Source organism: Octopus sinensis, linkage group LG26 (assembly GCF_006345805.1).
Source record: "Octopus sinensis linkage group LG26, ASM634580v1, whole genome shotgun sequence".
NCBI classification, from domain to species: Eukaryota; Metazoa; Mollusca; class Cephalopoda; order Octopoda; family Octopodidae; genus Octopus; species Octopus sinensis.
The window spans coordinates 11,394,795-11,416,634 of NC_043022.1; the positions used below are offsets into that span (position 1 = coordinate 11,394,795).

Below are 21,840 nucleotides of genomic sequence, written 5' to 3' on the forward strand. Positions count from 1 at the left end.
AAAACAGGTAACATGCATATGCATGCTATTCCACACATACACACACACACACACAACACATATCTTTCATTTCTATCTATCCTTTGCAGAGAGCTCTTCCACCAACAAGAAGTCACATTGATGGCAACAGACTTATTATTTATGATACTCAACCATCTGATGCTGATGATTATATCTGCGAAGCTATTATCCGAGGCCAAAAATTTGCCAAGACAGCAAACCTTATTGTAGAACTTGGTAAGCTGGAAATGCTTTTTGTATTGTTTTCTCATTAGAAATGCACATTTCATCATATACTAAAAAGGTTTGATAATATGTAATTGGTTTTAGAATTGGCAGCACAAAGTTTCATGATCCAGCTCAAGGTGCCTCTCCAATTTAATGTGAATTGCAGCTATATGGCCACTTGACCTGCAAGTAGTAGCAGCAAGCCAAGTCACCCACAAATCATGCCTAATACTTTGAGAAACATATTTAAAAACAAAGGGGAATGGCCTGTTGGTTAGTGTAATACAGCCCTAGATGGGATGGTTGTAACTAGAACACCTTTGATCATAGGTCAGCTTGCTTAGGACTGACCTGGCACTTAATAACAATAACAAAAGTTTGTGAAAATACAGCCAGGAAGGGAGCCTCTACATGGTTGTTCAGCTGTTAGAAATACTAGCCAAAACTCTATCAAATCATAGCTTAACTCTTGTAAATTAAGAAGACGTTAATGCGGTGTCGTTAATCGTCATTTACAAAAGAAGTAAAAAGGACAGTATGATCACAGGTGAAACATTCTTGATCATAGTTTTACCTCATAGGGTTGACATGGGCCTAAACAACAACAACAACAACTATGTAATATCAAAATGTCCAAGTTAATTTTTTCTCTAACCATTTGCTCATAGTGAAGCAGACTGTAGCATACATGATGCAGTAAGCCAAAATATATTAATAAAAATTATACTTTTAGTAATCCTTTCTATTGTAGACACAAGACTAAAACTTTGGGGTAAGGGAGCTAGTCAATTTCATTGACCCTAGTACTCAACTAGTGAAGGCACGTGGCTTAGTGGTTAGGGGCATTCAGCTCATGATCGTAAGGTGGTGAGTTTGATTCCCGGCAACGCGTTGTGTCCTTGAGCAAGACACTTTATTTCACGTTGTTCCAGTCCACTCTGCTGGCAAAAATGAGTTGTACCTTTATTTCAAAGGGCCGGCCTTGTCACACTTTTTTCACGCTGAATCTCCCTGAGAACTACGTTAGGGGTACACGTGTCTGTGGATTGCTCAGTCACTTGCACGTTAATTTCATGAGCAGCCTGTTCCGTTGATCGTATCAGCTGGGACCCTCGTCGTTGTAACCGACGGAGTGCTCCTATAGTACTCAACTAATACTTATTTCATCAACCCTAAAAGAATGCAAAGCAAAGTCAACCTTGGAAGAATTTGAACTCAGAATGTAGAGACAGATGAAATGCCATTTAGCATTTTGTCCAACATGCTAATGATTCTCCTGGCTCTTTGTCTTAATTGTAATTTTAATAATGAGAACAAATCATTATTTAAATAATTCTTGTTTAAAACATGAAAATTGCAGCAAAGCTGCATAATAGTGGTGTCAGACGTGGCATGCAGACCATTGTATAACTTTTTTTTATTTTTCTCTTCTGTTTTACTTTGTCATGCGCATTGCGTTCTTATTCTTCTCTTTCATTTTATGAATTCAGTGTGCACATGTGTATCACATGTTCGTATTTCTCTTTCTAATTCCTACTCAAAACTGTTTACAGATCACAGCCATCTCACAAACCTGCAGTCATGAGGAGCGCTTCACGCTCTGATAGTTCTGAAACAGAAAAAAAAAAAAGAAGGCAAGGGAGACAACTTCGAAATTTTAGTTATCTACAATTAATTTTTGGAAATGGAATGCAGTGGGAAGTGATTCTGTCTTTTGTAGTACGATGACAACACTAGATATGCAGTTTTAATAAACATCAACAGTGAAACATGGTCTGTGATTGTTTGATCTTAGGTGGACTAGAGAGATGTAGGTTTTTCAGGAGTGAACATAATAATAATAATGAAATTATTGTATATAGTGCTCAGGTGCGCTACAACTTGTCAAAAAGTGCGTATAAAGCATATGCAGTAATGTACAAGTGTCTGGAAAGTGAACAGTGTATGAGTCAGATACATGCTTGTGTGTGTATGGAGGGGAGAAAATCAGGTGCAGTGTTGGCGAATCTCAGGAAGCATGGAAGTTTTGAAGGATGCAGTGCTCCAACAACTAACAACTGATGCCGGCAGTCTGTTCCATGCTTCAGCAACTGATGAATGATAGACTTAACAGACAGACAAAGATAAAATGCTCAGGGACTCCTGATGCATGAAAACTTAATAGTAAAGTGGATGCTAACATATTTGATATAGTTAGCCATGGAATTTTTATTAGAATTGCAGCTTTAGTGATGAGAACAAATAATTATGTAAATTACAAAGAGTGGTCAAAGTTAGCATCCACTGCTGGTGTTTCATTGTATACTTGGGTAGAAAATATATAATTTTGTACACTTCATTTTATGCCCTTATTATCTTTTCACTTCTTTAAACCATAGTCGTCACTTGCAAGCAAATATTACGGCACCTAATGGGTATGTTGCAAAATTTTTTTTGCAGATTTACGTTTATTAGATCATATTCAAATATCAAATCTTTGGCTAGTGGAATGAAATGATAATGTTTAGAGGCATAAAGAAAAGCCTGTGGCAAGGAACAATATATAGATATGTTGAGTTAAAGGCAATTAAGTACACTTTGTGGTTGAATGTTTTGAAATATTGAAGTTGTACTTGTTTGGCAAGTCATTTGATGTGTGACTGCATGTTGAGCCTGACACAGTTTCATTGTGGAAGAGTCATATACTCACATACACAAAAAAATTAACTGTTACAATTATTTTTATATTTTCATATGGTCTGTATAAAGTTGTCAAAATGTTTTGAGACACACTTCTGTGACTTTGTCATTGACTGGTCTGGAGAAAGGTTTGGGCTATAGCCTTCTTGAAATAAAATAATTAGAAACTCCTTAGATGGAGGATTGCATTCCTGAAGCTCTATGCCAGTCATGTACATACTCATATTTGTGGCAGCATTCACTGTGGATGGATCAAGCTGGCTCCAAGTTTCTCATGTCCATCACGAATGCTGACTGCATCTGATGGTCAGTCACAGTTGGGACTGTAATGGATACTCACTCCTGGTTCCACTGCTGAAGACCATAGACACAGGGACCTGATTGTGCAAGTCACGTCTTCAGTTGTCTTCCAACACTTTTGTACCAGTCTGGGAAGGGAACTGAGTTGATGGCCTTGCGAATGAATTTCCTCTGTCAGCCTATTCCAGTCATGGGCAACCTGTGGCCTGCAGGACTTTCTGAATGGCATGCCTTCAACTTTCTTAATTGTCCAGCCCACCTGATGATGAGCCATGTTTCATGCTGCCTGCTTTTCACAAAAGGTTGCCTCTGCAGTTGAATTAGTGACAATAACAGCTTCAATGCAAAATATTAACTATAGCTAACTAATGTTCTCTAATTTATTTAATTATTGGGGACCCCATTAAAGACTGTCATGATACAGCAGTGCTTGGAAGGAAGATGTGTAGCATGTGATCATTGCATTGTCCATGACAGAGAATGTTATCATGGTGATACCTGATCAGAGACCTACACAAAGTCTGTACCACAACTGTATTCATCTGACCAGAAAGACACTCAGGTTTCAGTTGCACAAGATCTCATTGATTGTGTTGAGAATACTGAAAATTTTTGAAAACTTTACATAGGCTTCTGAACAGGTATCGCCAAGCTCTTGGCAAAATTTGATACAGATTCTCCGCTCAACTTTTTCTGTCATGGTCAATGCGATGGTCACATGCTACACATCTTCCTTCCAACCACTGCTATAAACAGTGGAAGTGTGCTAGAATGTTAAAACTTAGTGCCCATGCACAACAAAGTTCAAAGTCAATCTGTGCCAAGCAGCTTCACTCTGGATACTTATTGATCAGACCACATACATCAGTTATACAATGTATATGTGAATACACACATACACCCAATACCTAATTTCAGATAGGTGGACTGAAAAAACTGAGCAAAGTATTGGCCTAAAGATCAGCTATGTGTAACCTTTGCCTCTCATGCTGTATGTGGCCATTTATAATGTGTACAGCATGCACAATATCATGATTATGTAAATATATGAACATTTTTCAAAAATTTTGAAAGTTGTGACTGTTCATCTGAACAAGGAACGTGTCTATCTTTATGTTTACCCTAACTGGTGTTGTTTATATGTGTCTCTTTCTATCCCATAAATTAGTAATTCAACAAACAGAAATTTCTAAAATAAGAACCAGCCTGAAAAACTTATTGGAGTCAAGATGATTAACTAAACGCTTGAAGGCCATGCTGCAGCTTGACGACAGTCCAATGACTAAAGCCAGTGAAAGAATGGAAGAATATATCTACATGTATGGATGGAATTTATAGAATTCTCATTGTACCACTTTCCATTTTCTTTTCAGATGTTCCATTCATAGTAACCATCTCACCACGGTCACTTAATGTTCGAGTAGGAGAAACTGCTTCCTTTGTATGTAATTTTGGTAGTGGCCACTCTGGAAGCATACAATGGAGCAGAAGTGACAGAGTAAGTGATCTTAAGCAATTCATTTTCTACCCATTTCTACCTGTTAGACTAATTACATCCTTTCTGTTGTTAACATCCTCAGAGGTGCAACAGATAGGCAGAATTGGTAGAGATGCAGACAGAATACCGTATGGTTTTTAGCTACACTACTTTACATTCTGATTTCAAATTGTTATAAACCCAAACTCGAATATCAAAGTTTAAAAGGTTATCCATTTTACAACAAGCATGACTGCTATCTTTATTGCTATAATTCTTTCTTCATAAGTATTAGATTATTTTTGATATTTAGGTCATATTTGCCTACTACCTGAAGCTGTTTGCTTACCATCTTAAATAAGGAAGACTGCAATGGTCACAATGTATTCATACAGCATCACGCCACTCATACTATATAACTTTGTAATACTAACGTCAAGGAACTTTTCTTTTTTAACTTCTCTGCTTTTCCTTGAGGAAGAGTCACTGTTTGAAATGTTGAACGCTCCTCTGTTTCTTCTGTACAATGTATGCAGTAATGTACAAATGTCTGGAAAGCGAACAATGTTCCCCCCCACAGCTGGACGGGACGCCAGTCCATTGCAGCGTTTCTCAAGAAACAGGAAGAAAGAGTGAGAGAAAGTTGGGGTGAAAGAGTACAAGGGTTACCACCACCCCCTACCGGAGCCTTGTGGAGCTTTAGGTGTTTTCGCTCAATAAATACACACAACGCCCAGTCTGGGAATTGAAACCGCGATCCTCTAACCGCAAGTCTGCTGCCCTAACCACTGGGCCATTGCGCCTCCCAATGTAAAATTAGTTATTTTGTATTCCTGTTTCTTTTCTTCTTTTGTTGTTGTTTCTAGAATTTTAGACATTAGCACATCCTTTACTGAATTTTCATTATAAAATTGCTTAATCTTTTTGATGCCAATTTATCTGAGACAGATTGCACTGAAGTGTTCATATTTAAGTTCAAATATGAACCAAATCTCATAATATGAATGATGTTACAATAGTACAGTTGGTTAGCAATACCACTATAATATATCTATTCATGAAGTTACAATATTTTAAACTACCTCCAAATTCTGATTATATTTGAAAATTTCTGAAACATACTTGCTATCCACTCATTAGAAAATTAGTCACAAAAGAATTAAATGGCTTTCCAATCATATATTTAATTAAACATAAATAAATGAAGGGTTGTCCCAAATGTATGTATTTTTATGTATTTCCTTTAATCTGGACCACAACCTTCATTTCAGCAACGTTTGAATCCAAGAGCTGTTGTTCAAGGTGGTTATTTGACCATCAACTCCGTGACCCCTTCTGATGCTGGAATATATACTTGCATTGGCTATGATGACAAAGGTGGCAGAGTATCTGAGACAGCTGAACTCATTATTAAGACTGGTAAGTTTTCTTTTAATTATTTATTTATATGTTCCTTAGTAACTGCTTTTATTTTTACCTATTTTAATAAGATAGTAAATTGGCAGAGTCATTAGAGCTTGGGATAAAACAGAATCCCTTGTGTACCTCTTACAGCTTTCTGAGCTGAGTTCAAACTCTACAGAGGTCAACTTTGATTTTAATTTCTTACTGGGTTGATAACATAATATTTTAGCAGTGCTAAAATATTATGTATCTATCTATCCGCTCAGTCGAAGTCGACTCTCGGTTACTTGATGGATCAGTGTCCACCAGTCAGTTCTATCCTGGGCCACTTCTTTCAGATTGGCTATGTCCATTCCGGTATCACTCTTGATGGTGTCAAGCCAGTGGGTTCTTGGTCAGCCTCTTCCTCTCTTGCCACTGACCAATCCGAACATGATGTCCTTCTCCAGGGATTTTCTCCGCATAATATGACCGAAATATGCCAATCTATGCTTGGTGATCCTAGCTTCAAGCAACATTTTCGGCCTGATCTGCTTAAGAACTTCTCCATTGGTGAGCCTTGCTGTCCATGGAATCCGTAAAAGTCTTGACTAGTACTTCTTTTATTGGCTAATAATAATAATAATAATTATCTTTTCTTATTTTGATACGAGACCAGCAAACTTGAGGGATGGGGAAGCTGATTGCATCTATCCCAGTGCTCAACTGGTACTTAATTTATCAATTCTGTAAAGATGAAAGGCAGAATAGGTCTCAACGGAATTTTGAATTCAGAATGTAAAGCCAGAAGAAGTGCTGCTACGCATTTTGTCTGGCACAGTAATAATTCTGCCAGCTTTCTGCCTTAATGGTAATAATAATTAGTTTCAAATTTTGGCACAAGGCCAGCAATTTTGGGGAGTGGGTAAGTTGATAACATTGCCTCCAATATTCAACTGGTACTTATTTTATTGACCCTGAAAGGATGAAAGGCAAAGTTGGCCTCCACAGAATTCAAACTCAGAATACAAAGTTAGAAGAAATGCCACAAACCATTTTGTCTGGTGCAGTTACAATTCTGCCTGCTTGCCACCTTAATAATAATAATAATAAATTTCTCGTTACAGAAACTACCTTTACAGTTCAGATCACACCACCTTCCATTAAAGTGGTTGCAGGATCCCGTGCAATATTCACCTGTGGTGTACCAGGAACTCGTCCTTCAAGCATAGAGTGGAGAAGAAAATCTGGAGTGAGTAAATGTTTTTGTAATTTTTATTTTTTTAATTTCTTTTTTATAACGAGATACAAATGACTCAGTGTAATGACCACCTTTTTGGATTGCATGCAGGAATGGCTTTGTAATTAAGAGGTTTACTTCACTCCACAAATATGTGGTCAATCCCAAAGCATAGCAGCTTGAGCAAGTGTCTTATAATATCTGTTTCTTTATTACCCACAAGGGGCTAAACATAGAGGGGACAAACAAGGACAGACAAACGGATTAAGTCAACTACATTGACCCCAGTGTGTAACTGGTACTTAATTTATCGACCTGAAAGGATGAAAGGCAAAGTCGACCTAGGCGGAATTTGAACCCAGAAATTAATGGCAGACGAAATACGGCTATGCTTTTCGCCAGGCGTGCTAACGGTTCTGCCAGCTTGCAGCCTTTTGTCTTATAATGTCACTTCGGGATGGCTTTCTTGTGAGTGGAATTTGGCTGATGGGGATTATGCTAAAGCCTGTCATATATGTGTTTGTATAGATGGGTGTGTGTGTCTTCTGGTGATGTATATTGTCCAAAAGTATAAACACTAACCAGCCCCACTCACCTAAAATACTGCTTTTAACATCTTGATGGTATTTGTTACACAGATAACCTCATGTCACTCATGCCTTTATAAATATAATGGTCCAGTGATTATCTTGTTGGAAACATAAAACTAATGGTGTTGTCATTCACAAGACCTTGATATGAAATAAAAAATATCTAAATGTCATATTAAACAGTGAAATAAACTTCTTGAAACTTCCTGAAGAACTTCAGATAGATTTTCTGGCTTCGTTTTGTTTTTGGTGTTTCAACCAAAGCCTTGTGAGTGGATTTGGTCAACAGAAACTGAAGGAAGCCCATTGTGTGTGTGTTGTTGTTGTTGTTGTTAAGCAACAAGACGGGTAAGGATGATTAGGTGATGGTCTAGGGCTTAGGGGCAGGAGACCTCCAGATCTTGGAAAAAGAAGAAAAAACTTTGGTGGTCTTGTTGTAGTCGAGGGCTCTTTGTTGACGTCCGACACCTCTGGGAGGTGGCCCTTGAAGTTTCTGAAAATGGAGATATCCAGGACCAAATTCTTGAACGGCTGTGTGTGTGTTTGTGCTTGTTTCCTACCACCACTTGACAACTGGTGTTGGTGTGTTTACATCCCCATAACTTAGCAGCTTAGCAAAAGACACTGATAAAATAAATACCAATTAAAAACGAAAATAAATACTGGAGTTGATGAGTTCAACCAAAAATCCCTGAAGGTGGTGTCCCGGCATGACTACATCCAATGACTGAAACAAATAAAAGATAAAAGATATCTAGGAATAAAACATTTGGCCATAATTGGATATTAAGCCAATTAAAATGTTGTATAGTTGTAAATATTAAAGGTTTTTGATCTGTTTGAAAAATTATGATCTTATAGGCAACAACTCATCTCAATTATTCTGTTTCAAGTGTTTTTACAGTGAAATACTGCAAATCTAGGATGCATAGGATGTGAAACAGTGACTTGGTGTCAGTCAGACACCATATAAACTACCCAGCAAACTGCAACTCACTGTTTTACATTACACTATATTTGGGGTTTGACAAAGAGTAAGGCATTTGTTCTATAAACTGAGCAACCTCCTCATTGAAATAGTAAGTGGCTGAGTATTCCACAGACGAAACATGTAGAATCAGTGTAACACAGTGTGTAACCAGGCAAGACCTTTTTTATTACTGTTGCAATGCATCTGAAAAGCTTCCACACAATTTCCATCTATTCAATTTCCCTCTCTTAGCTTGTATTGACTTAATACAGATAACATGAACAAGCTTCTATGCAGTTACATTATCTGCTAGAAATAGCTGTCAAACCTCCTTCACATCATATTTGTCCTCCTTCTAAACAGTAAAAGCACATTGGATAAATTAGTCTCTGATATACAAATGATATAATGTTCATACCTGGCATGTCTTTGATCATGGGTTTATTTAATCAGCGATGACCTTTCTTTAAACATAAATTATAACAATCATGTGAAGGTGCATGGCCTAGTGGTTAGAGTATTGCACTCATGATCATTAGATCATGGGTTCTATTCCCAAACCAGGTGAGGGATTATGTTCTTAAGCAAAACACATCAATTCACGTTGTTCCAGTCCACTCGGTTGTAAATGAGTAAACCTGTGACATAATAGCCTTCCAACCAGGGGGAATGTTAGCCTGCTTGCCTAGCCACTGGTGTGGCATCCTTCAAAAGCTAAAACAGTGTGAAGCACATTGTGACTGGCAATGTATAACAGCATCTACTTGTCTTGGTTGATACCATGATACCATGATAACAATAATATCAACAAACAATGATAACTGTTTCTTTTCATTCAATTTCAGAGTCCAATTCCTTCAGGAAGAAGCTCAGTTGATGGCAGCCGTCTTGTCATCTATGATACTGAAATGACTGACACTGATGAATATATCTGTGAAGCAACCATTCGAGGTCAAAAGTTCACTGGTTCAGCCAGCCTAATTATTGAATTTGGTAAGTATTGTAAATATTTGTTATACTAGCTTAACCCTTTCGTTACCAACCTGGCTGAAACCGGCTCTGGCTCTTTAGTATAAATGTCTTGTTTGCATAAGTTTTGAATTCAAATCTTCCATCAAACCTTAGTCACAATTTATGTTCTTAACATTAGCTGAATGATAACCAAGTTATTTTACTAAATTCTTTGTTATATTTAAAATAATTGAAAGAAACACAAAGCATCTCAAAATAAATACAGTAATGAAAGGGTTAAATATTAGGTGAATGGGGGTTGAAAGGCCTAATTGAATAATAATTGTAATATCGTTTTTGACTAGAAACCAGTTCCTCATTTCTGTTCCAGTCAAAGGCAATTATAGAATATAGTCATAGAGCCATATCATGTCCAACTGTGGCCATGTGATTAAGAAGTTTTCTTTTTAACTATGTTGCTTTTTATTCACTTGTACTGTGTGTTAGAATGCCATCAAGCTGTAGAAACCATGTCAAAGCAGACAGTAGAGTATGGTATTGTCTTCTGAGTTGCCAGCTCCTGTCAAACCATCCAACCCATGCCAGCATGAAAATGGATGTTAAATAATGGTGATGTACCATCTACCATAACCTTGGTTTGGCTAAAGCTTTGAGAAAGAAATCTTCACAGTTGTGAGGAGAGCCATCAGATTGAGGAAACAGTGTTGTGTTTGGATGGAAGAATTAATGTGAATTAGTTCAGCATCACCTACTAGACCATTGGGTACCTTTAACAGAGTCCACACTCTGTTGTTGCAAGCATTCAGCTCAGTTTTCTGGTCTAGCAATAACTTCCCTACTTCCTCTCACCAATCATGAAGGCCCTGAAAATGGCTGTGTGATGACTGCCATATTCCTTGGCATGTAAAAAGCACCATCTGATCATGGCTGTTGCCAGCCTCGCCTGGACTCCGTGCCGGTAGCACGTAAAAAGCACCATCCGATTGTGACCGTTTGCCAGCCTCGTCTGGCACCTGTGCCGGTGGCACGTAAAAAGCACCCACTACACTCACGGAGTGGTTGGCGTTAGGAAGAGCATCCAGCCGTAGAAACATTGCCGGATCAGACTGGGCCTGGTGCAGCCTTCTGGCTTCCCAGACCCCAGTTGAACCATCGAACCCATGCCAGCATGGAAAGCAGACGCTAAACGATGATGATGAAAAAAAAACTACAGTAACAATAGCATTGTTTTGTACTGTGTTATCTTTATTTTTAGTTGTACCATTCCTTGTGACTATCAACCCAAGATCTTTGAATATTAGACATGGAGAATCTGCCAAATTTATGTGTCAGATAGGAGCAGGCTATACTGGATCCATGCTGTGGAGTAGAAGACCATCTGTAAGTTCAGCTCTTTGTGGAATTTTGTTTTGTTCTTTTTATGTTATATTGGCTTTTTAATTATGTAATACTTCTATGATTTTTGTAAAAGTTATTATTGAAATTCTTTTTATTGCAATTTATATAGAAAACTCAAGTATAAAATAAATGGGTACAGGCTTAGACATGTGGGTAATAAGTTTGTTCACAACCACATGGTTCTGGGTTTCATCTCTCTACATAGCACCTTAGACAAGTGTCTTCTGCCATAGCCTTGGGTTAATCAACGTTCACGAGTAGAATTTGTTGTGAAACTGTGAAATCCTAATATGTGTATGTTGTGGGGTGGGTGACGATGAAGATTGTATGTGTCTTTACTTTTATTTACACTAACCAAAAGAACCAGTAACATTCTTTATGTTGCATCTTATAGCAGTTCAACAAATATTCTTGAAATAAATTCAATCTGAAATAAGAATTGGGATTAATATAATTGGCTAAAACCCTTGTAACAGTGCTCCAACATGGTCACAATTCAGTGATTAAAACCAGTAAAAGATTTAAAGAATAATCTGAACAACATACTAAGGGAATATATTAATCAATGTACAAATACAATTGAACATTGATTTTACTGATGAATAGTTACTGCTTTATAAGTTAACTGAGCATTAACTTATAAACATAACATGAGCATCATCATGAGATAATATCCTCCTTGTATTGACTGCTATGAGGGAGTTTCTCCATGGTCATTTGGATGGTAAGAAACAGCAGTTAAGTCTCTTGAATCATTCACTACCATCTTTTTTTTAAGAAAACCCTGCACATTGAGGATACTGTAGTCCAAGATAGACTGTCTGAAAGTATGAGATGTAGCTAGAATACATTTGATCATACAACTTGAACCTGTATTAGAAACTGTATGATACCAGTATTGGAATTGATTTAATCAACTATATTCTCATCACAACAATTTATAGCCTTCTGTAAAGTTGTTGGCATTAGGAAGGGCATCCAGTCATAAAAACCATGCCTAAAAAAGACAGAGTTTGGTGCAGTCCTCTAGCTTGCCAGCACCTGTCAAACCATCCAACCCATGCCAGCATAGAAGACAGACGTTAAATGATGATGATGATGACAATGATGACGATGACGATAACAATAGGCCAAGTTAAAAAGCTATTTTGCCAACTGCATGGCATTTCAGATTAATCATCATCAACATCAAATATTTTGAAGCCTCTATATTCATTCTATATTGTTTGTCATCAAAAGAATTTCTAACATAAGCACAAGGCCTCACATTTCATAGATGGATACAGTAAGTTAAATCAACCCTAGTACTTGTGGTATTTATATTTTATCAAATAAGAATAAAACGTGAAGTTGGCATCAGTGAGATTTGAACTCAGAATGCTCATTGGAAATATCACTATTTCTTTACACAGCAGCCTCTCAGCTCTCGTGCTACACAATCAGAAGGTGTTTTGATGATAAACTCAGCAACAGCCGATGACAGTGGTGAATATATTTGTACAGGATATGGACCAGACGGTCGAACAACAACATCATCAGTCCAGTTGGTTGTTGAACCAAGTAAGTAGTGTTATATTAATTTTGTGTTGTGAAAACTGAATGCTGTAGTGTAGTGGTTAGTTTTCTAGTTACCCAGTATGCAAACAAGCTCTTACTTGCTGATTGAATACATTCCATTTCATTTACACTGGTATTGCTCTTGATGGAGCCATCAATGTTAAGCACCGATGCCTTCAACAGAATCCACTCTGTTGCAAGCATTCAAGTCAGATTTCTGGTCCGAGGATAATTTTTATCCCTTTCTCCTACAAGTGTCAATCAGTCACCAAAAAGGGTCTTGTGTGCTATTGTTCCACTTACATTGAAAAGAACACGATAATTAAAAATGAAAAGTAAAAACAATTTTCCTTGGTTTGAATCTGAGAATTTATCAAAGTGCTATAAATGCTGTCGAGAAAAACACATCTTAGAGAGCTACATATCCAAACAACCCAGATTTTTTTTTCTCAATTGTTCGCATCATCTCACATGGCTTTAGCTAAATCTATACTGATAATTTATCTCGGAGAAGACTAGTGACTATCTTTTTGCCTTATGAATACACTTCATGGAAACAACCTTCCACATTATCCCGACTGTTTTCACAATCATTTGGTTTACATTTGATTCAGTTGCACAGCTCAGTTTTTTTTGCTACTGTCTCAGGTGAAATGAAGCCTTGACTCTTTTGATACCGAGCCAGCTGAGACCACTCCTAGTTCAATGACACAAATTTTAATGTAATCTAAATTAGAACCTTCTGTTACAATTTCTTATTAATTTATATTCCAAACACTAGCTTAATAAAGACAAAATTATTTTATTAAATTCATTATAATTTTCAAAATTAATTTAAACAAATTTCAACAAAAACATGGTAACAAAAGTGTTAACAGTTAAATTTGGTAGATAGAAAAAGAGCAAAAGCCAGCTGGATATATGTATGCATGCTTGTGTGTGTGTGTGTTGCATGTGGCAGAATTGGTAGATCATTGAACAAACATACCTTGTGGTGTTTGATTACTGCTTTCTGCTTTCAAATCTCACTTATTCTATTTTTTTGAAACTAAATGCCTTACTTTATTCTATTTTATTGTAACAGGCTCATCATATACAATCACCATCAACCCACCAAGTATCAATGTGCGTGCAGGATCTCGAGCAATTTTCACATGTGATGTTTTGGAAGCACGTCCCTCAGAAGTCATTTGGTCAAGAGAGACAGGAGTTAGTAAATTTACTGTTGTCTGGTTTTATTTTTATACACCACCACCACCGCTACCACAATCTCTGCCATAAACACTACAAATACCATCACAGCCACTACCACCTACCAACTCTTATTAACACCAAAACCACCACCACTGCAAATAATGACAACCACTACCCATATAAACACCACTATCACAACCACTAACATTATTACCCATGGATAACTTAGTAAATCCACTTTATTGAAAGTATTTGGACCAAGTCTTCGTTTTTAGAATAATTTCAGTCTCTGGATTCACTCCTTTTTTCATCATGACATTTGATGTTCCTACAAAAAATGTCATGGGTACTAACTTTCAACCTCAATGTATATATATACATACATACATACATATATATATATACTCTTTTACTCGTTTCAGTCATTTGACTGCAGCCATGCTGGAGCACTGCCTTTAGTCGAGCAAATCGACCCCAGGACTTATTCTTTGTAAGCCTAGTACTTATTCTATCGGTCTCTTTTGCCAAACCGCTAAGTTACAGGGACGTAAACACACCAGCATCGGTTGTCAAGCGATGTTGGGGGGACAAACACAGACACACAAACACACATATATATATATATGTATATATATATGTGTGTGTATATATATATATATATATATATATACGACGGGCTTCTTTCAGTTTCCGTCTACCAAATCCACTCAGAAGGCTTTGGTCGGCCCGAGGCTATAGTAGAAGACACTTGCCCAAGGTGCCATGCAGTGGGACTGAACCCATAGCCATGTGGTTGGTAATCAAGCTACTTACCAACATTAGAGCAGTAATATAGTGGTTTAATGTTTTAGAGTTTGCTTCTTTCTTTAAATATATAAACTACTGACAATACATAATGTACTCTGGTCACAGAATGTTTTACAAAAGGCCACCATGCGGTTTGTGTTCTATAGCTATACAATCACTGTGAGCCTCTACATAATCACAAAAGTTACTCTCTCTCAGATACTATGGAGTTATACGTCCTTGGTTATTCTACAAAAAATATACCCACTCCATCAAATGAGATCTACATAAAAACGTGGACGAGATGAAAGGCATACTTCTAAAGAAATATATATGTGTGTCTGTGTGTGTGTATATATATATATATGTGACCATGTGTGTACCGTTGGCGATTTTTTTTCCTCTGTCTTCCCTTCTCTGGATCTTTCCTTCTCCTATGTTTCCGACGAAGAGCTCCGCTCGAAACGTTAAACCCTCCTCCTTCCCTTCCTTCCTGAGCGTCCAATAATACTATATTTGTTCCACGTCCTAGCGTTGTTGTGTTTTCATGTTTGGATTAACTTTATATATATATTAAATTATTTAAATGCTTTGTGTTATAACGGGAGAATAATTCCATCCTTTTACTCAGTATCGCACTAGCCTTTACAAAATAAAAAGTGTAAGTTACATCATTTAGCTCTACTGTTTGGGCTTCATTTTTGGGAAGATATGCATGAAATAGTAAGAATAAATGAATTTTTTTTATATCATATACTTCTATATATATGCAATCTATGGCTGTGTGGTAGGAAGTTTGCTTCTCAAACGCATGGTTGTGGGTTTAGTCCCATTACCTGACACCTTTGGCAAGTGTCTTCTGTTATATGTAGCCCCAGTTCAACCAATGCCTTGTGAGTAGATTTGGTGGACATAAATTGAAAGAAGTCCATCGTGCATACACACACATACACATAAAATACGTAGTAATCAAAATGAACTGAATGAAGTCAAGGTAAATTGTGTATGTGTATGTGTGTGTGTGTGTGTGTGTGTAGAAATATTTTTATATGAGTTCTCCACATGCTTTCCCTCAACCTCAAGACGAAAATTGTACAGTGTGATCAAAACACAATATTATGGAAGTAATGGGTAGGGTGTTCTTTTTTTTTTAAATTTCAAATTTCTACAAAGTGAAGCTTTTCATATAGTTCATTATACTTATGTTTTTTTGCAGTTGTCTATTCCTGGATCAAGGAGCTCCATAGAACGAAACCGTCTTGTTATTTTTGACACTGTACCAGAAGATACAGATAACTATATATGTACAGTCACAGTTCATGGCCAAAGGTTTACCAACAGTGCTAAATTGACTGTTGAATCCTGTAAGTAATAAAGCATTACTTTAAAGCTATTTGTTTATATATATGGTAGAATTGTTTGAGGATCAGAAGAAATGCTTTGCTTTATTTGTTCCAACTCTTTTCGTGTTCTGAGTTCAAATCCCACCAGAGTCAGCTTTGCATTTCATCTCTCCAGGATCAATAAAATATTAGTCAAGTACTGGGACCGAAGTATTGACTAACACAACCTCTCTTCAAAATGCTGACCTTGTGCTAAAATTACTGCTGTTGTTGTTGTTTTTCTTTCAATTCTGTTTCCATTTCTTGCCGAGTGTCTTCCTGACACCTAGGGCAAAGAAACTCACTGTATACATTGGTAGGTCATAAAAATAATCATGCCAGATTGTTCATTTACAAAGTCAAGTTATGTGATAGAAAAGGGTTAAAAAAACGTAGGAAAAATAAAAAATAAATAAAAGGAGAAAAAAACAAAGAAAAAGGGGGGGAAAAAAGGAAAGAAAATTCACAGCAACAACACACTTTTCAATACATGTGAGGTACCAGTTAAAACAATCTTTTGCAGTTCTTACATCATACATTCTGAGTTCAAATGCTGGGGGGTTGATATAATCAACTTACCTCTGCTCCTAAAATTGCTGGTCTTGTGTCAAAATTTGAAAGCATTACTACTACTACTACTACTACTACTACTACTACTACTGCTGCTGCTGCTGCTGCTACCACCACCACTACTACTACTACCACCACCACTACTACTACTACCACCACCACCACTACTACTGCTACTGCTGCTGTTGCTATTACTTTGTATTTGTATCAAACCTTTTTGCTATTTCTTTGCTATTCAACAGTTTTGACAGTGCTATATTGTTTTAGCCTGCAATGATTCACTGATTGTAGTCACCTGGGGAGGAAGGCAGCAAGAATATAAATGAAGGAGAAGTACAGAAAAAAAAAAGACAGACAGAGAGGAGAAGAGGGGGGAGAATTTTGTTCATCATTAAAAAAGTGGAAGAAATGAAAGGGTGAAGTAAAAAGAAAAACCTGAATGCTGGTTGGCTTAGAATTTATTGTCGATTTTAATTTATTTGTGTAGAATGTGGGTTGAAAGTAAGTCCTGCCTTGATCCAATGCTATGTTGGAGCTTCCTAACAAAAATACGATTAAACAGATCTGCATGTAGTTAAACCTGATATCTGACAGTCTTGTTCATAATAAAATTGTATGGTAAAGTTCAGAATAGTGGTTTCAAATTTTGGCACAAGGCCAGCAATTTTGGGGAGTAGTTAAATTGATTATATTGACCCTATTATTCAGCTAGTACTTATTTTTTTGACCCTGAAAGGATGAAAGGCAAAGTCAACTTTGGCAGAATTTGAACTCAGAACATAAAGACAGACAAAATACCGCTGAGTATTTTGCCCAGCATGCTAACAATTCTACAAGCTCACTGCCTTAGTAAAGTTCAAAATAATATTGATTGGAATTAATGCAAGATAAGCAATCTGTGACTTGGTAACTAGAAAGTCAACATTTGGCATAACCAGATAAAACCACACAATTTAACAGGCACACCAATACAAATATACTTTTGTATACACACTAGGTTTATCATTCCTCGAACTTACAACACAGGATTGTATACTACTGACAAATACGTCATTGCAATTATGTAATTTTTCCTTTTTCAGCTGAACGTTTGACTGTCTCTATCCAACCATATCAGTTGACTGTTGATACTGGAGAAAATGCAAAGTTCATGTGTCAAATTGAAGGAGGACGCAGTGGAACTCTACAGTGGTCAAGAAACAACAATGTATGTGACACTACAGTATTTCCTGTTTCTACTTTTAAATATATTTACACGTTTTTAATTGGCTCAGCATAGGTGTGTAGTTTGTAGCCTCATGCTTGGTTCCTTGGGCAAGAGTCTTCTTTTACTGTAGACTCAGAATTGACCAGTTGTGAGTGAAATTTGGCAGAATCTATGTGGAAACTTTTCACATATATATATAGATATAGGTTCAGCAAAATTTAGATTCAGATGAATATGGTACTTAAGTTAAAGGCACCAGAATTTTGTATGGTATTATCCATATAAATCAAATGTGGTGATTATAATCAGAATAAGCAACAAGGATATCCAAAGGTAATGCAGTACAATTGTTTCATGCTACTTCATTTTATTAAACACTAAGTATTACATCAGTTTTAAAATATCAAGCAATGGCTGAAGATTGCTCGACATTTTAAAACTGATGTAATACTTACAGTGTTTAATAAAATGAAGTAGCATGAAACAATTGTACTACACTACCTTGGATATCTTTGTTGCCTATTTTGATTATATATATATATGAGTGTGTGTGTTTGTGTCTGTGTGTGCATGAATACATGCATGTATGTTTTTACAAAGCATTGGTCAGCGTGAGATTATGATAGAAGACAAATGCCTATCTTAGCAGTAGAATCAAATCTTGAGCAATACGGTTGCAATGCAAAGTTCTGATTAACACAGTTATGACTGCATTATTTTATCTCTTGACAAAAACTTACTTCAGTCTTGTTGTTTTCTCTTTGTATGTTACTAATTTACCAATTTCTAAATTTTACAGCGACCATTGAGTTCTCGAAGCACATCTCAAGATGGTATTCTGATGATCAATTCAGTCACCACCGATGATGCTGGAGTATATGTTTGTACAGCCTATGGTGATTCTGGAAGAGCTTCTAAAACTGTAGAATTGGTAGTCGTACCAGGTTTGTGAAGTTGTTTTTTCTCTGTCATTAACAAAGTTTTTAAGCTTTAAATCATGGATTACTAACTATTTGAGTCTATATTCAAACTGTTTAAATTACAAACTACCAGACTACTCGTGGACAAAGTACATGCTTTTTCCCCAATCTTCTTGTCAAAGAGATACTAATTGTGCTTCATGATGAAAAAGAACAATAATAGAATAACATTAAATGTACAAACATATTAGAGTGCTTACCACTTGGTCAGAGAAGCAAGCTATACTACAACGATTGTTTTACACTCTTGAACAAAGTATTTTAGTTTGATGGTTTCAAAAAAATATGATTAAATAGATAATGTTTCCATATGTTCATTGATGTTTATAAAACTTAAGCCAAATTCAATGAAAATTAACTTTAAAGATAAAGTATTTTAAATTACTAATTAGGAAGGTTTTGGTAAGAAAACTAATCGTAAATATTTCAATTGACTATTATTTCATTTAGTGGTTGGGTTTTTTTTATATTGCATGATTTACAAACTCTGTATATATCCCCAGGTTATGAAAATTACTTTGTGTGCTGTTCAATGACATGTTTGTTCAATTGTTCCATTTGTATACTCATTGATTTCTGATGTTTCTTGCAGGCCCAGGTATAATTGTTACAGTAGAGCCTCAAACACTGACTGTCCGTGCTGGACAAACAGCCAAATTTGTGTGTGATGTCCAAGAAGGCAGTGTCAACACCTTGCAGTGGACCAGAGGTGGAAGAGTAAGCAGGCTTTCTTTTTTTCCCTCTCTTTCTTTCTTAGTGCATATCTAAACACTTCTGGACATTTTCCTGTAAGTTAATATTCTGGACAAGCTAGAGATTTCAGACAGGGGATTGAAACATTAAGTGTGGATGTGTCATGGTCATATTCAGCTTGAAGTAGAAAGCCGGTGAGCAACTAACATAGGTCTTACTGAACAGCAATAAGACACTTTTGGTCTTTTTGATAGTTTTAAAAATGTAATTTTTCCAGTCCATATTGTTCATCATCATCATCATCATCATTTAACGTCCACTTTCCATGCTAGCATGGGTTGGACGATTTTGACTGAGGGCTGGCGAACCAGATGGCTGCACCAGGCTCCAATCTTGATTTGGCAGAGTTTCTACAGCTGGATGCCCTTCCTAACACCAACCACTCCGAGAGTGTAGTGGGTGTTGTTAGTAATAATACCTAGGTCACATTTAGCAACAGACTTCTTAAGGTTGGTGTGATGGAGGGAATAAGTAAATTTTGCATTTTTGCTTCCAAAGCTAAACAGTGTGCATTTATCTACAGCCAGCTTGAGTTGCCAATCAACAACCTGTCACTACATTATGTCCAGGTCAGACAGCGGGAAGGAGCTAGAGTGTATAGGATACATTCTTTTGGTTTCAAGTTGCAGCTGAATGTCATCCATGTGTTTTAGCATAGTAATGTCCTTCAAGGTACCATCTATTTTATACTATGAATAACAAGGACTGGGAATAGATCCCTGTGAGGCTCCAGATGTAATTGCTACAGCTGGGTACCCTTCCTAACCACTCAGAGAGTGTAGTGGGTGCTTTTTACGTACTATCAGCATGAGGGCCAGTCTGGCAGTACTAGCATCGACCATGCTTGAATGGTGCTTTTTACGTTCCACCAGCATGGGAGCGAGTCAGGTGGCACTGGCATCTCTTATTATAAAAGGCAGATTTTATCTGCCTCCCTTTGTATCTTATAGAAATCTACAATATAGGATTTCTTCAATTACAATTTACCGAGCATTTTTAAGAGTAGAATGCATCGGGTCGTGCCAGGTCCAGTTTTTAAAATTTCAACCCCAATTAAGCAAAATTTAGAGAAAACTCACATTGTGGTGTCTGAGTCAAATGCTTCTCTTAGTGTGGCCTACACCACACACACACGCACACACACAGTGTGCAACGAATAAAGTGAAAGTAATTCACTTTTTGTAGTGAGTGACTCTTTCACTCTGCCACTTCCTCTTTACACACATAGACACGCAAATATATAAATAAAATTGTAAGCTAACGTGTGTATGTGCGTGTGTGTGAGTGTGTGTGTGTGTGAGGGTCCGTGTGTGTGTGCGTGAGTGTGTGACAGGAAAGTTTTTTAGGACGAATATAAGACCTATATCCAAGTAGCAGAAAGATCGCCCAAAAGTGTATATAGATATTTAAATGTATTTATATATTCATCTATACACAGATGTATGTATAATGTGTGTGTATATATTTCCATAGAGGTAACCTTTCACTCCATACAAAGTTTTTTAGGACGAATATAAGATCTAAAGTATATACAAGTAGCAGAAAGATCGCCCAAAAGTGTATATAGATATTTAAATGTATTTATATATTCATCTATACACAGATGTATGTATAATGTGTGTGTATATATTTCCATACACATAACCATTCACTCCGCACAAAGTTTTTTAGGACGAAAATAAGATCTAAAGTTATCTCTAAGTAGCACAAAGATCGCCCAAAAGTGTATATAGATATATAAATGTATTTATATATTCATCTATGCACACATGTATGTATAACGTGTGTGTATATATTTCCATAGAGGTAACCATTCACTCCATACAAAGTTTTTTAGGACGAAAATAAGATCTAAAGTTATCTCTAAGAAACAGAAAGATCGCCCAAAAGTGTATATAGATATTTAAATGTATTTATATATTCATCTATACACACATGTATGTATAATGTGCGTGTATATATTTCCATAGAGGTAACCATTCAATCCATACAAAGTTTTTTAGGACGAAAATATTTATATATAAAAGAAAGGTTGTGTGTCTGTCTACTCCGATTTAGATTCCTAACTACTCCCACATTTTGCGATGCAGTTTAACCAAAACCGGGTATCTTATAGTCGTGATTCATATCGAGCCCTTCTGGGTATTAGCGCGCGTCTACGATGAGTCTATGAT

The 21,840-nt window shown here is 36.7% G+C and overlaps 1 protein-coding gene across 3 annotated transcripts in view; it reads left to right on the top strand.

The window, feature by feature from the left end:
* LOC115224757 (basement membrane-specific heparan sulfate proteoglycan core protein) overlaps window positions 1-21,840 on the top strand; it is a 369,665-nt gene that overhangs the window by 178,409 nt on the left and 169,416 nt on the right. For all 3 annotated transcript variants that reach the window (XM_029795652.2, XM_036513837.1, XM_029795655.2), the window contains 12 exons: window positions 90-237; window positions 4,581-4,705; window positions 5,956-6,103; window positions 7,195-7,319; window positions 9,713-9,860; window positions 11,095-11,219; window positions 12,650-12,797; window positions 13,879-14,003; window positions 15,991-16,138; window positions 17,809-17,933; window positions 18,733-18,877; window positions 19,506-19,630. In XM_029795652.2, the coding sequence (XP_029651512.1) occupies window positions 90-237; window positions 4,581-4,705; window positions 5,956-6,103; window positions 7,195-7,319; window positions 9,713-9,860; window positions 11,095-11,219; window positions 12,650-12,797; window positions 13,879-14,003; window positions 15,991-16,138; window positions 17,809-17,933; window positions 18,733-18,877; window positions 19,506-19,630 (1,635 nt within the window). The remainder of the gene's footprint in view (window positions 1-89; window positions 238-4,580; window positions 4,706-5,955; window positions 6,104-7,194; window positions 7,320-9,712; window positions 9,861-11,094; window positions 11,220-12,649; window positions 12,798-13,878; window positions 14,004-15,990; window positions 16,139-17,808; window positions 17,934-18,732; window positions 18,878-19,505; window positions 19,631-21,840) is intronic.